The sequence below is a fragment of the Malania oleifera genome, chromosome 1 (assembly GCF_029873635.1).
Source record: "Malania oleifera isolate guangnan ecotype guangnan chromosome 1, ASM2987363v1, whole genome shotgun sequence".
NCBI classification, from domain to species: Eukaryota; Viridiplantae; Streptophyta; class Magnoliopsida; order Santalales; family Ximeniaceae; genus Malania; species Malania oleifera.
In genome coordinates this window covers 152,974,596-152,989,456 of record NC_080417.1, presented here as the reverse complement: position 1 = coordinate 152,989,456, position 14,861 = coordinate 152,974,596, and the positions used below count along the sequence as shown (strand labels likewise).

General features: G+C 35.5%; 1 protein-coding gene across 1 annotated transcript; it reads left to right on the top strand.

Annotated features, from left to right (window-relative positions):
* The first annotated feature begins 7,028 nt into the window (after nt 1–7,028).
* On the top strand, nt 7,029–14,267 carry LOC131154412 (ABC transporter C family member 3-like). The gene is made up of 10 exons (XM_058107169.1): nt 7,029–9,754; nt 10,065–10,151; nt 10,271–10,921; nt 11,046–11,210; nt 12,135–12,429; nt 12,528–12,742; nt 12,863–13,168; nt 13,324–13,387; nt 13,492–13,731; nt 13,841–14,267. Exons 1-10 carry the CDS (start codon nt 7,361–7,363, stop codon nt 13,945–13,947), a joined length of 4,524 nt encoding a protein of 1,507 aa, XP_057963152.1. The 5' UTR covers nt 7,029–7,360; the 3' UTR covers nt 13,948–14,267.
* The last annotated feature ends 594 nt before the right edge of the window (nt 14,268–14,861 follow it).

The following is a 14,861-nucleotide window of genomic DNA, read 5'->3' as shown; positions in this document are numbered from 1 at the left end:
CTTGCTGTAGCTGTTGCATCCTCTAAATTGCATTGTTTCAATGGCTAGTGCCACTATTGTAAGGAAGACGGTCACCGTATTTCCGATTGTCCTAAGAAGAAGGCCAAGGATGCACAGGATGCTCTCAAGGCTAAGGCCTCTTACTCTTCCAAGCCTGTTGCTATTGTCTCCACCAACTCCTTAATTTTTGCTCCATCTTCTGCACCTCCTTTGTTGTCTCTTTCTATAGCTGACCTTGAGGCAATTATCACCTAGGTTCTATCCCGCACTTCTACTGCCTTATCAGTCTCCATAAGTACCTCTACACCTTGGTTTATTGATTCTGCCTATTATAAGCAGTCTTTAACTTCTGTTCCCTTAATTTATACTACTGATAGTTCACATATGTCTGTTAGTCATCTTGGTCATCTTTCTACTCCTACTTTTTCTGTACCTGATACATATGTTGTGCCTAACTTGTCTCTCAATTTCCTTTTTGTTGGTCAACTTGTTGAATGTGGTTTGATCTTAACCTTTTCTCACAAAGGTTATGATGTGCAGGATCCAAAGACGCAACTTGTTTGGATTGGGCGTAAAGTTGGTTGCCTTTTCAAGCTCACATCTCTCTGCATTTGCCTCGTTCGTGTTCTCCTTTGTCTCTTTCTGTTGCAGTGTCTTCTAGTGTTTGGCATTCTCGTCTCGGTCATGCCTCGTTGTCTCGTGTTCAATTTTTAGCTTCTCGTGGTTGCTTAGGAAATGTTAAATTTGAACATTTTGATTGTATGCCTTGTCAACTTGGGAACCATAAAGCTTTGCCTTTTAATGAAAGTAATTCTTTGTCTTCTGCACCTTTTGATTTTGTTCATTCTGATATTTGGGGACCTACTCGTGTCCTTACTAAGGGTGGGTCTCGTTACTTCATCATTTTTATCAATGATTACTCTCGGTATACATGGATTTATCTTTTGCATGATCGCACTGGGTTACTTAATGCTTTTCGCGACTTTAAGAAGATGATTAAAACTCAGTTTGCTCACACCATTAAAGTCTTTCAATCCAATAATGCCCTAAAATATACTTCTACCCCTTTCATTGAAGAACTTCAAGCGACCAACACCTTATCCCATCGATCCTGTCCATCCACCTCCCAACAGAATGGTCGTGCTGAACGTAAGCATCGTCACATTCTTGACACTGTTCGCTCTTTACTCTTCTCTGCATCGCTCCCAGAATCCATTTGGGGTGAAGCTGCTCTTACCGCTGTTTGCACTATTAATCGGGTTCCAACCCCTACTCTTTCCAATAAATCTCCCTATAAGGCTCTATAAGGAAAGGTACCTGATTATTCTCTTCTCAAAGTCTTTGGTTGTGCTTGCTTTGTTTTGCTTCCACCTCATGAACATACAAAACTTGAACCTCGCTCTCGTCTCTGTTGCTTTCTTGGTTATGGCATTGAACACAAGGGTTATCGATGCTATGACCCCAGAGCCAAGCGTCTTCGAGTCTTTCGGCATATTTAGTTTTGGGAACACAAAATGTTCGCTAGTATCTCTCTATTTTCTTCCGATTGTCTCTCATACTCCCCCATTTTCACTGATCCTGCCCTCGATCCCTCTCCCGCTTTCTCTTCTAATGTAGGTCCTGCCAGCTCATCAGGTGATCCCTCTATGTCTGCCGCTCCTGAACCTGGACCATCTGATGATCCTGCAGTCGCTTCCACACCGCTTGAGTTCACTGATTTGGATGTCCGTCGTTCTAGTTGGGTAATGGAACCTCCTACCTATCTTAGTGACTTTCACTATTTTTCTACTTTTGACTCCCTTCACGAGCCTCACAGTTATCGCAAAGCTTGTTCTGTTCTTATTTGGCAACAAGCTATGTCTGAAGAACTTGACACACTTCACAAAACTCATACTTGGGACCTGGTTGACTTGCCTCCTGGTAAGACTGTAGTAGGGAACAAATGGGTGTATAAACGAAAAACAAACTCTGACGGTGAAGTACGACTTAAAGCTCGTTTAGTGGCAAAGGGCTTTACTCAAGAATATGACATTGATTATGAGGAGACATTTGCCCTTGTTGCTCGTATTACCTTCATTCGCTCCTTTTTGGCTGTTGTCTCTGCTCGGTGGTGGCCTTTATTTTAGATGGATGTCAAGAATGCCTTCGTACATGGTGATTTAGCTGAGGAGGTATATATGCAGCCCCTTTTGGGTATCCTCATTCTCCTGGTTAGGTTTGTCGTCTCTGCCGTGCTTTATATGGGCTTAAGCAAGCTCCCCGTGCTTGGTTTACCAAGTTCAACTCCACTATTGCCCAACTTGGGTTTGCCTCTAGCCTCTATGATTCAGCTCTTTTTACCCGTCACACTGCTACTAGCATCACTCTTCTACTACTTTATGCTGACGATATGATCATTATTGGTGATGATATTTCTGGTATTCATGAGCTTAAGCAATTTTTGTGTTGGCAGTTTGAGATGAAAAACCTTGGTTCTCTTCAATACTTCCTTGGCTTAGAAGTGTCCCTTACCTCTAATGGCTACTCCTTGACCCAAGCCAAATATGCCTCTGATCTTCTCACACGTGTTGGCCTCACCGATTGTAAGATAACTGATAGTTTGTTGGAGCCCAACATCAAACTCTGTCCTACTAATGGGGAGCTCCTTCCCAATGCCACTTATTATTGACAGCTTGCTGGGAGCTTGATTTATCTCACTGTCACTAGATTGAACATTGCCTATGCGGTGCACCTTATTAGTTAGTTTATGTCGGCTCCTCGGTATGTTCACTATGTAGCTATTTTTCGCATCTTACAATAAATGAAGGGCACCTTATTTCATGGCCTTACAATGAAGAAAGATAAAAGAGTTGCACAGGCTCTCCTTTGCTCTTATTTGACTTTTCTTCCAACAGACTTTTTGGTGGTCTCCCTTCGACGTCCGCATCATGCTTTCCATTGCATTGCACCAGTCTCTATTAGTATAATGAAGAAAGATACCATCACTAGTTTGAAATATACCATTGAGACATTTATATTTTATGTATACATTAAAATGACAATTTTATTCTTTAACTTTTACTTAACAAGGAAAATGGCAAAATTAGAAGAAAAAAAAAGGCAAAAATTTGCTACTTTATTGTAAAAATAAAGGATAAATTTGTCATTTAATATAAAAAAAAAATGTTAGTGTCAATAATACTTTTTAGAATATTTTTTAGAATGCCAATAAAGACTCCCTAAATGAAACAAATTGATTAGTAAAATCCCGAGTGGAAAAGAATTGCATGCACAATTGCATTATCACACTCATTTTTTTATGAATGACTTTCTTGGGGAGCACTTATATTCATACATGATTTCAATAGTCAAAAAAAAAAAAAAAAAAAAGCATAAATACTAGGACTTGGGAGTGAAAATGACCCCTCATGTGCCACTTGTGACAATTATTGGGAGGAATATGGATACTAGTAAGTGACACTTTGGTGATTTTTCTTATAGATTCTTTGGACATTTTTGAATTTTCTTTTTCATTAAAATTATGCCGCATGGTTATATGATCTAACAAACATGATTCTACATTTTAAGGTCTTAGTAGATGAGATATATATAATTTGACATAACACTTTATTGGGTACTTACATGATTCAAAAAAGAAGAAAAAAAAAATTTATGTATGAAAAAAAATTTAAAGCATGTTTGGTTGTGAAAAATAGTATTTATCTTTTAATTTTTTGTTTTTCAAAGAATTAAAAAACATTGCCTTATTTTTTAATTTTCCAATACTCATAAAAATATTAGAAAATATTTTTAATTGTTTTAAAAATTTAAAAATAAAAATTAAAAACACAAGTAAAATTAATTAGTAAAATCCCGAGTGGAAAGGAGTTGCATGCACAATTGCATTATCACACTCATTTTTTGTGAATGGCTTTCTTGGGGAGCACTCATATTCATATATGGTTTCAATAGTCAACAAATTAGATAAATACCAAAGGACTTGAGAGCAAAATTGACCCAACAGTGTGCCACTTGTGACAATTATTTGGACGAATATGGACACTAGCAAGTATCACTTTGGCGACTTTTTTTTCTTATAGATTCTTTGGGCATTCTTTTAATTTTTGTTTTCATTAAAATTATGCAAGGTCATATGACCAAATAAATGTGATGCTACATTTTAAGGTCTTATAAGGTGAGATATATATATGGTTTGACATTACACTTTATAGAGTGCTTACATGGTTTAGAAAATTTTTAAAAAAATTATGTACGAAAAAATTTTGAAGCATGTTTGGTCGTGAAAAATAGTATTTATCTTTTAATTTTAGTTTTTCAAAAATTAAAAAATATTGCCCGATCTTTTAATTTTCCAATACTCATAAAAATCTTGGAAAATATTTGTAATTCTTTTAGAAATTTTAAAATAAAAAATAAAAATACAAGTAAATAAATTCTGGGTTCCTAAAATTCATAAAGAAAAAAAAATAATATTTACTCAGTATATATGGGTGGAAGGACCTAATATAGAAATTAAGAATCTCCTTCTATCTGAACATTAATGACAAGCACTACAAACCATGATTCTAACCTACCACAACCTGCCATTCCAACCCATCTTAAGCATTTTTTTTTTTTTTTCCTCTTTTCCTCCTCAATGTTAATTTAGTGATTGGTGTAATAATTAAATCTATTCTTTTTTAACTTACTTCAAAACGTTGAGTAGGAATTCTCTTCCATATTGTTTGTTAAACAAAGAGGGCTATAAGATTAAAATCTACAACTTTAATCATACTAAGGGTTGCAATTAATTTAGCTGTCGATTCAAAAATATACCCAAAAAATTATATTGCTTTGTTGAATTTCACCTGTGAGTTTATCTCACGTTGGAAAAAAAAAAAAAAGTAAAAAATAAATGCTTATATATATGTTTGGGCCCAAGATCTAATAAGTTTAAATTTTTGGAACAAGTTAATGTTCACCCATATGTATTAAGTTTCCATGAAAATTCTCCCATAGTTAACGAATGGTATTAGAGTCGGTGGTTTGTAATTCTTGACAAGCGACATCGTAAATTCGAGGTGTGATACTAATTTTCCGAACGTACTAACAATTAGAGGACCAAGTATTTTGTCGAGACTAAAAAAAATAATCTAGTTCTGATAGATGGGTCAAGTTGGTATTCATTCATATGTATCAAGTTTTCATGAAGACAGACTTATATTTTTAAATCAAGTTGGTGCTCACCCACCATATGTAACAAGTTCTAATGAAGACTCCCCGAGGTTAACGCACTCAAATATTTTTAACGATATTATGTGAGTTTGCTCATATAATCTTAGATAAAATCTATGTTACCAAGTTAGATTGATTTGGACTTATATATCATATGTAAAGACTTTAATTTTTACATTTGAGAGGGTGAATTTTAAATTTTAATTTATATGAATATTGATAAAATGTTATATAGATAACTTTTATATTTTTTACAAGTGTCATAGGTACATAAGTTAATTATATTATTTTGCAATACAGTACATGTCATGAACAAACATGATCATTATTTATCCCTCCATCGTAGACCTCTTCTCATTTTTATTTATTTATTTATTTTAAGGGGATGGTATGGTATCTTTTACTAACAAGGACTTAAATGCATTTATTACATTTGATTTCTTTATAAATTTCATTCACACAGTTCAAAGCTATTAAAATAATTAATAATAACGAATATGAAGAAATATAGACCCATTTAATTGGGGAAAATATTTTTCTGATTTTAATTTTAATTTTTTTAAAAGAATTATAAAAATTTTATCGTATTTTTTAATATTTCAAATTAGTATTATAACTATGAATTTTCTGTTTTTAGACTTGAAATTAATCACAATTATGATAACTCGTTTTTTAATTTTCAAAAAGTTTATATAAGATAATATTAATATCATGAATTTTGAGACTTGAATTTAGATTCATGTGAATTTAGAAAAATTATATACATAATCCATATAAATAAAATCTAAGATCCATATTCAATGCTCTCATATGCAAAGTAAGAATTATGAAACTAGAAAAATAATGAAATTTTTTTAAAAGATTTTTTACATAGATTTGAAAATTAGAAAATAAGATGATTTTTTATAATTATTTGAAAAGGTAGAAATGAAAAAAAAAACTATTATCACAAACAAATAGTATTAAAACCATTTGTTTTTATTCATTTATTTCATACAAATATTGTAAAAATGAAAAATTTTAACTAATATTTTGTAACTTTTTGATAAAAAATAAAAAATTAAAATTACTTTTCACAAGTAAAGGAACCTTTAGGTTTTTATTGATGGAAGGGGTAGCTGACTTAGTTTTTTTAAAAAAAAAGTAATTCTCCTTTAGCCTTTTCTGTTATTAGAAAAATAATATCCTTTAGTATTTTTATTCTTTATATTCTCTAAACGGGTCAAAAATAGCATATGCAATATTAGAGTTTATTTAGTTTGCAAAAAGTTTATTTTAAGAATTGAATAGTTTACAAAGGATGCATTTTCATCTTGACAAACAAATGAGCACAAATTTTTTTTTTTTATGAATTCATAATACAAAACTAATAAAGAAAAAATATTTTTAAATTAAACTATCTATTTTTATTTTGAGCAAAAGGTCCTATTAAAAGTGACATTTTTTTTATTAGATGTTTATTTTATTTTATATTTTATTAATACAAAATGGTCACTCTTATGAGTGTTTAATAAAATTAAATGTTAAAAAATTAAATTTAAAAATAATTTTAAAAATAATTTTTAAATTATAACTTCAATTAGATGTGGAATTTGAATATTGATTTATTTTAATTATTTGGTATTTATAAATTAAATGTGTCATTTTTGACTTTAAGTACGTGAATATTGATTTTATTTGGATATTGTTTTTTACGCTTCTTAATTTTTTTTACTTATTAAGTTAAATATAAAATTACGTCTGATTTTATCAAATGTGAGTCTTTGACCAATTCACTTTGCTTAGAATTTAGAAATCTTCGGAGGCTATTTAGATGGAACAAATCAACAAACGATCGAGTATCGAATTCACTCTCACTCTCTCTCTCTCTCTCTCTCTCTCTCGCGGGGTTCTTTTTTTTTTTTTTTTTTCTGTTCACGCATTTCCTGGAACTTCTCTGAGGTCTTTCCGAGAGATGACCCTTGCTCACCACGTTTTCCCCTGTGCACGGCTTTCTATCGTCTCCTCTGCTTCTCTCTTGACTTTAACCCTCGAAATTCTACAAACTGTGTCTTATATAAACCCATCTCTCAAGCTTCCTTTCACTCCCTAATTCACAACCCAACCCACGTCCTGCAAGTTGCAAAACCCAAACAACTCTGCAAAAATGGAAGCTCTGTCCACGGTACTCTCACGTCCATCTACACTACTAATGTACCCAGGTAGCGATTTTCTCCTTAAACCCAATTTCTCGCGTGGGTTTTCTGCTTCTTTGCATTTGATCTTGTTGCTGGTTTTAATCATTTCGTGGGTGTGCAAGATAATCAAAGGAGGTATCGTTGAAGGTTCAAAAGAGAGGTATAGGAATACCAGGTTCTTGTACTACAAACAGACCCTTTTTGCTTGTTTGGGTTTGGCGATTTTCAGTCTTGTGCTGTGTTGTTTAAACTACTTCTATTGGTATAGAAATGGGTGGTCTGATGAAAAGCTGGTGACCCTTTTGGATTTAGTGCTCAGAACATTAGCTTGGTTAGCTGTTTCTGTTTACTTGCACACCCAATTCTCTAATAATTCAGGTGAACCAAAGTTCCCATTTTTATTGAGAACTTGGTGGTGTTTCTACTTCTTTATCTCTTCTTATTGCCTTGTTATAGACATTGTTCTTAGTGAAAAGCAACAGTCTTTACCAACTCAATTTTTATTGTCAGATATCGTTTTTGTCATTTCGGGTTTGTTCTTCTGTTATTTGGGGTTTTTTGGGAAGAGTGATGGGGAAGATGAAGATGCCCTTCTTCAAGAGCCCCTTTTGAATGGCAACGGCAGCACTAGTCTTGGTAATGCTGCAGTGTCAAAAAAGTCCAGTGGTAGCAAAACTGTAACACCATACTCAAATGCTAATATATTCAGTGTCCTTACTTTCGCTTGGATGGGTCCTCTGATTGCAGTCGGTAAGAAGAAAACCTTAGACCTTGAGGATGTTCCCCAGCTTGCTGCTAGTGATAGTGTTCACGAGGCATATTCAAATTTTAGAGATAAGCTCCAGTCCTGTAGTAGTGATAGGAATGGAGTGACAACACTTCAGCTAGTGAAGACATTGATCTTTACAGCATGGAGAGAAATTCTATTGACAGCTTTATTTGCCCTTCTATGCACATTAGCCTCCTATGTTGGTCCTTACCTTATCAATACCTTTGTCCAATACCTCAATGGACAACGAGACTTCAAAAATGAAGGTTATATTTTGGTTTCTGCGTTCTTTGTTGCAAAGCTCGTCGAGTGCCTCTCACAAAGGCATTGGTTCTTTAGATTGCAACAGGTTGGGATTAGGGTCCGAGCAATACTTGTTGCAATGATCTACAGTAAAGGTTTGACACTTTCGTGCCAATCCAAGCAAAGCCGCACTAGTGGAGAGATCATTAATTTCATGACTGTTGATGCTGAGAGGGTGGGCGACTTCAGTTGGTACATGCATGATCCATGGATGGTACTTCTGCAAGTTTCTTTGGCCTTGATTATCTTGTATAAGAATCTTGGGCTGGCTTCAATTGCTGCTTTCATTACAACCGTGCTTGTTATGTTGGCAAATGTTCCCTTGGGTTCATTACAGGAGAAGTATCAGGACAAGCTTATGGAGTCCAAAGACAAAAGGATGAAGGCGACATCTGAGATCTTAAGGAACATGAGGATTCTCAAACTTCAAGGATGGGAGATGAAATTTTTGTCAAAAATTGTTGGTCTCAGGAAGAATGAGACCGAATGGCTGAGAAAATTTGTTTATACTTCAGCCATGACAACTTTTGTCTTCTGGGGTGCCCCCACATTTGTCTCTGTGGTCACTTTTGGTACTTGTATGTTAATGGGGATCCCACTAGACTCTGGAAAGATCTTATCTGCGCTAGCAACATTCAGGGTTCTTCAAGAGCCTATTTACAATCTTCCCGACACAATCTCAATGATAGTTCAGACTAAAGTTTCCCTTGACAGAATTGCTTCATTCCTTCGTCTTGATGACCTACAGGCTGATGTTGTAGAGAAGCTTCCAAGGGGTAGCACTGATGCAGCAATTGAGGTAGTTGATGGGCATTTCTCATGGGATTTGTCTTCCCCTAATCCAACACTGAAAGATATAAACTTAAAGGTGTGTCATGGCATGAGGGTTGCTGTCTGTGGTGCAGTTGGTTCGGGCAAGTCAAGCTTACTTTCCTCTATCTTGGGAGAAGTGCCTAAGATATCTGGGATCCTTAGGTTGAGTGGGACAAAGGCTTATGTTGCTCAATCACCCTGGATACAGAGTGGAAAGATAGAAGAAAATATTTTATTTGGAAAGGAAATGGACAGAGGGAGATATGAAAGGGTTCTTGAAGCTTGTTCCTTGAATAAGGACCTGGAAATTCTCTCCTTTGGTGATCAGACTGTTATAGGTGAGAGAGGAATCAATCTGAGTGGTGGACAGAAGCAGAGAATACAGATTGCCCGTGCTCTGTACCAAGATGCCGATATTTATCTATTTGATGATCCATTTAGTGCCGTGGATGCCCATACAGGAAGCCATCTCTTTAAGGTATATATATATTTCAAATCCTTGCGCCTCATTATATAGTTAGGTCAGTACACTTACTTCAATGCAAAATATAGATATTTTTTGTCATTTTATTTAGTGTAAGCTGCACTATCCTTACAATTTTCATATATAGAAAACTCCTATTACATGCTCATGACGTTCGGATTTTGGCATTGAAATACACTGTATCATTGTTTTTAGTGAAATTGGTAGTTTTGTAGTGCTACTTCATTTAGCTGTCCTGGAATAAATAAATATATACAGACCTTTTAGTGAAATTGGTAGTTTTTAACTGGCCCTTGTATGGCAGGAATGTTTGTTGGGGCTTTTGAGTTCAAAAAGTGTAATTTATATTACTCATCAAGTAGAGTTCTTGCCCGCTGCTGATCTAATCCTGGTGAGCCACTCACATTTTGTCTTTTCCCCACTTTTTTATTTTTATTTTTATTTTTATTTTTTTATTTTTTATTTTTAAATGTAAGATCAACTAATGCAATGTTCATTTCCTTTGCAAAGGTCATGAAAGATGGAAGGATTACACAAGCTGGAAAGTACAATGACATTCTCAATTCAGGAACTGACTTTATGGATCTTGTGGGTGCACACAAGAAAGCTTTGTCAGTGCTCAATTCCGTAGAGACAGGGCCAATCTCTGAAAATATAAGTACCGGGAAGGAAGATAGTGATGTGGGAAGGAACGAGAAGGTTGTGCTGAGAGAAGGGATCCAAGATGGTCAGAATGGGAAAGTAGATGATACGGCAGACCCAAAAGGACAGCTTGTTCAAGAAGAAGAGAGGGAGAAAGGTAAAGTTGATTTTTCAGTGTACTGGAAGTATATCACAACAGCATATGGAGGAGCTCTTGTCCCTTTCATATTGTTGGCACAGATTCTTTTTCAGCTCCTTCAAATTGGAAGCAACTATTGGATGGCTTGGGCCACTCCCACATCACTGGACGAAAATCCTCCTGTTGAGGGCTCTACTCTTATAACTGTTTATGTAGCTTTGGCCATTGGAAGTTCTTTTTGTGTCCTTGTGAGAGCGTTGCTTCTTGTAACAGCTGGGTACAAGACAGCTACGCTACTTTTCAATAAGATGCATTTGTGCATTTTTCGCACACCCATGTCTTTCTTTGATGCCACCCCAAGTGGAAGAATCCTAAATAGAGTAAGTGAAAATATGCATATATTTGACATTCTTTCATCCTAAGATTTGATGGGGACATGATTGATAAATCTGAACAAAGTTTATATGCATTTAGAATCTGACAGGATTTATTTTCAAATCATAGGCTTCTACAGACCAAAGCGCTGTGGATATGAACATTCCATTTCAAGTCGGGGCATTTGCATTTTCAATGATACAGCTCATAGGAATTATTGCAGTAATGTCCCAGGTTGCATGGCAGGTCTTCCTGATTTTCATCCCTATTATTGCAGCCTGCATCTGGTACCAGGTAACTCTTATAATATTGTAAGAATCTTTTTTATGAGATGGGAAAAACATATCCATGAAATATCAGCATTAACATTTTTTAATTTATTATTTATTTTTGTATTTGTTCAATTTTCATCAAATTTTAACCAGAATCTGGTCTGGGTAATGGTGTCAGGGTTGGTGATCAACTTGAGTGTGTTTACTTGTATCTCTTTTATTTTATTTATTTATTTTTTTGTGCTACACATTGCTAGTGTGACAACCATCCCTTCTCCAACCCCATTCTCAAGTATAGACGTAGGAGGTGAGGACCATTGAGCCACTGACCTTCTTCTCTTGTGCACTTTCTATTTTCTCAAAGAGTAAAGTGATAAGTTAAAAAATTTTGAGGGCATGTTTGTCCCTGGTAAGATACAGAGGCAATCTGGCAATTTAGTAATAATCCATGTTTTTTATGTGCCAACATAATTGATGGGTTTGGGGGGCGATTTAGGCTGTAGGTTTTGGGTTGGATATGGGTATTAGTAGTTTTTGAATGAGCAATAAATGGGTAATGGTGGCATTTAAATACCCAACCTGTTTTTGACCCACTCAGTCAGTCCATTGCTACCTGAAGTTTCAAACTTTGGAGATCCAGCTTGTGTAGAAAATGACTGTGTTGTATAGGTGTTTTTTATTTCTGTTGGGATATTATTGCCTTATCTTCAATATTTAGATCTTATCATTTAAGGTTTGAATCTAATGATTGTCTAGAATCTCATGTTATGAAGTTTTGATGGAATCAATATTGTAAAAATAACTCAGGATTTGCAATCTATTTTATGTTTTTTTTGAATCTGGCTCCAACTATTATCTGTTGTTTTCAAAACATACCTACACTTGTCCATGTGTGCATGTGCATGTGTAATTTTGAGAGAGGGTTTCTTACAGCTATTAATTGCAGCAATATTACATACCTTCGGCCCGGGAACTATCACGGTTGGTTGGAGTCTGCAAAGCTCCAGTGATACAGCATTTTGCTGAAACACTCTCAGGATCAACGACTATCAGAAGCTTCGATCAGGAATCTAGATTCCAGGACACAATTATGAATTTGGCAGATGGGTATTCTAGGCCCAAGTTTCACATTGCTGGTGCAATGGAGTGGCTGTGCTTCCGCTTGGATATGTTGTCTTCTCTAACATTTGCCTTCTCTTTGATATTCTTGATCTCTGTGCCAGAGGGAGCAATTGATCCAGGTAAGTGGATTTCATGATATCTCTATTGGTTCTCCCTTGTCTTGAGATCTGGAATGCACACAGATAATGATTTAAATTGTGTTTTTTCCCCTTTGTAGGCATTGCGGGCTTAGCAGTAACGTATGGACTGAATCTTAACATGTTACAAGCTTGGGTGATATGGAATCTTTGTAACATGGAGAATAAAATTATATCTGTTGAGCGAATTCTTCAGTACACTAATATTCCAAGTGAGCCGCCTCTGGTGATAGAAGAAAACAGGCCAGACCGCTCCTGGCCATCTTTTGGAGAAGTCAATATTCGTGATCTGCAGGTAATTTGCAATTCTCCCCCCCCCCTCCCCCCGCGCCCCCAAACCCCCAACCTTCTCTCTCTCCCTGGCTTTTTTTTTTTTTGGTGCCGTACAAATAAATAATGATGGTTGTGAATATAGGTTCGGTATGCCCCACACATGCCGCTTGTGTTGCGAGGTCTGACTTGCACTTTCCCAGGAGGAATGAAGACTGGCATTGTAGGTAGAACAGGAAGTGGTAAATCAACTCTCATACAAACACTTTTTCGCATTGTTGAACCAGCTACTGGTCAGATTGTGATAGATGGTATCAACATCTTGTCGATTGGACTGCATGATTTAAGGTCGAGATTAAGCATTATCCCTCAAGATCCAACCATGTTTGAGGGGACTGTTCGAAGCAATCTTGATCCGCTTGAAGAGTACACAGACGAACAGATTTGGGAGGTGAATTTGGTTGAATTATATGATGATTTGTCCAAGTTTGGATTTTGAATTATGAATGTGATGATTTATTCAAGTTTGCCTTTAATGATGGAAGACATTTTCTTTTGCTTTTTTATTATCATTTTTTGGTTTGCTAAATCTTTTTTTTGTTTTAGGCTTTGGATAAGTGCCAACTTGGAGATGAGGTTAGGAAGAAGGAAGGAAAGCTAGATTCCACAGGTTTGTTTCTACACCATTCTAAATATATAGTAGGCATAAAAAGCTTTTTGTTCCATTTGATGGCCTGAAAAGTTAAGACATTGATGTTCACATGGGATTTACAGTTAGTGAGAATGGAGAAAACTGGAGTATGGGCCAGAGGCAGCTTGTCTGTCTTGGGCGTGTGCTGCTCAGAAAAAGCAAGGTCTTGGTGCTCGATGAAGCCACTGCCTCAGTTGATACATCAACTGATAATCTGATTCAACATACACTTCGCCAACACTTTTCTGACTCTACAGTCATAACAATCGCACATCGGATAACATCTGTTCTTGACAGTGACATGGTTCTACTTCTGGATCATGGTTAGTAGTTTGTATGGCCAAATGTTCCAATCCCATTCATATAGTTTCTTCTCAACTGCAGTATTCACATTTCCCCCCCTTTTTTGTTTGGTTTATTATGGGGTTGCAGGGCTTATTGAAGAATATGATTCTCCAGCTAGATTGCTACAAAACAAGGCATCATCATTTGCAAAGCTTGTTGCAGAGTATACCGTGAGATCAAGTTCTAGTTTTTAGATGTTAAATGATATGTGATTGTCAAGCTGAGATCTGCTGCTTTATGTTGATGAAAATTTAGTGCTAGTTATCATCCCAATGTGCTCACTTCAATGATGAAATATTTGATCTGACTGGAATCCTTACTGCATTTTGGTTACTGTTGGGAGCTGGCAAGTTGCAACCAAGTTAACCGGTCCCTCTATGGAAAAATGGTGTAAATTTTTTTAAATTATAGATTTATGAATGCTTGTGATGGTGTAATCTAGAAATGTTTTTTTGTTTGTAATAAAACTTAAAAGTTCTATTGCTTCCGCAAATAGCACTTCATTTTCCTTTAATTTTTGTTGTGTTTAAGATTGTTTGATGCTGTTGTTTGGTTGATCTTTGAATACAGTAGATGATTTAAGAGCGGTGAATGTTAGCTTTTATTTAATACTAGAACAGGCAACGTGAGTTCTCTGTACATATTTAATCAGGTGTGTTATGAAAAGCATAAGTGGTCCAAAGTTGCTTGGCCAAAAAGTAAACAAAAGATTCAATAAGAAGAAAAAGTACGGAGAAGCTGAAGACACAATCCATGTGCATGGAACATACACATCTATAGGCACTAGGCATCCACCTGCCCTTTTTGTTTACATGGGAAATCATTGTGACTCAAATATCCAAGTGAAGAACTTAAAATTGATGTTAGTATTATATGATCAATCGGTTGTACTTTGATTTATCTTCTATTTTTCTAGCAAGCAGCAATTGTTTCACTTGCAGGGTTTTAACAATATCCACAACTAGATGCATATATGCTAGAAAACTAATTAGCGCACCCACCCTAGAATCCCATTTCGAAGAGTAAGGAAAAAAGGAAAAAAATAAAAAATAAAAAAATACAACACTATCATACATTTTAATTATGACGTTTCCTATTCTAATTATTT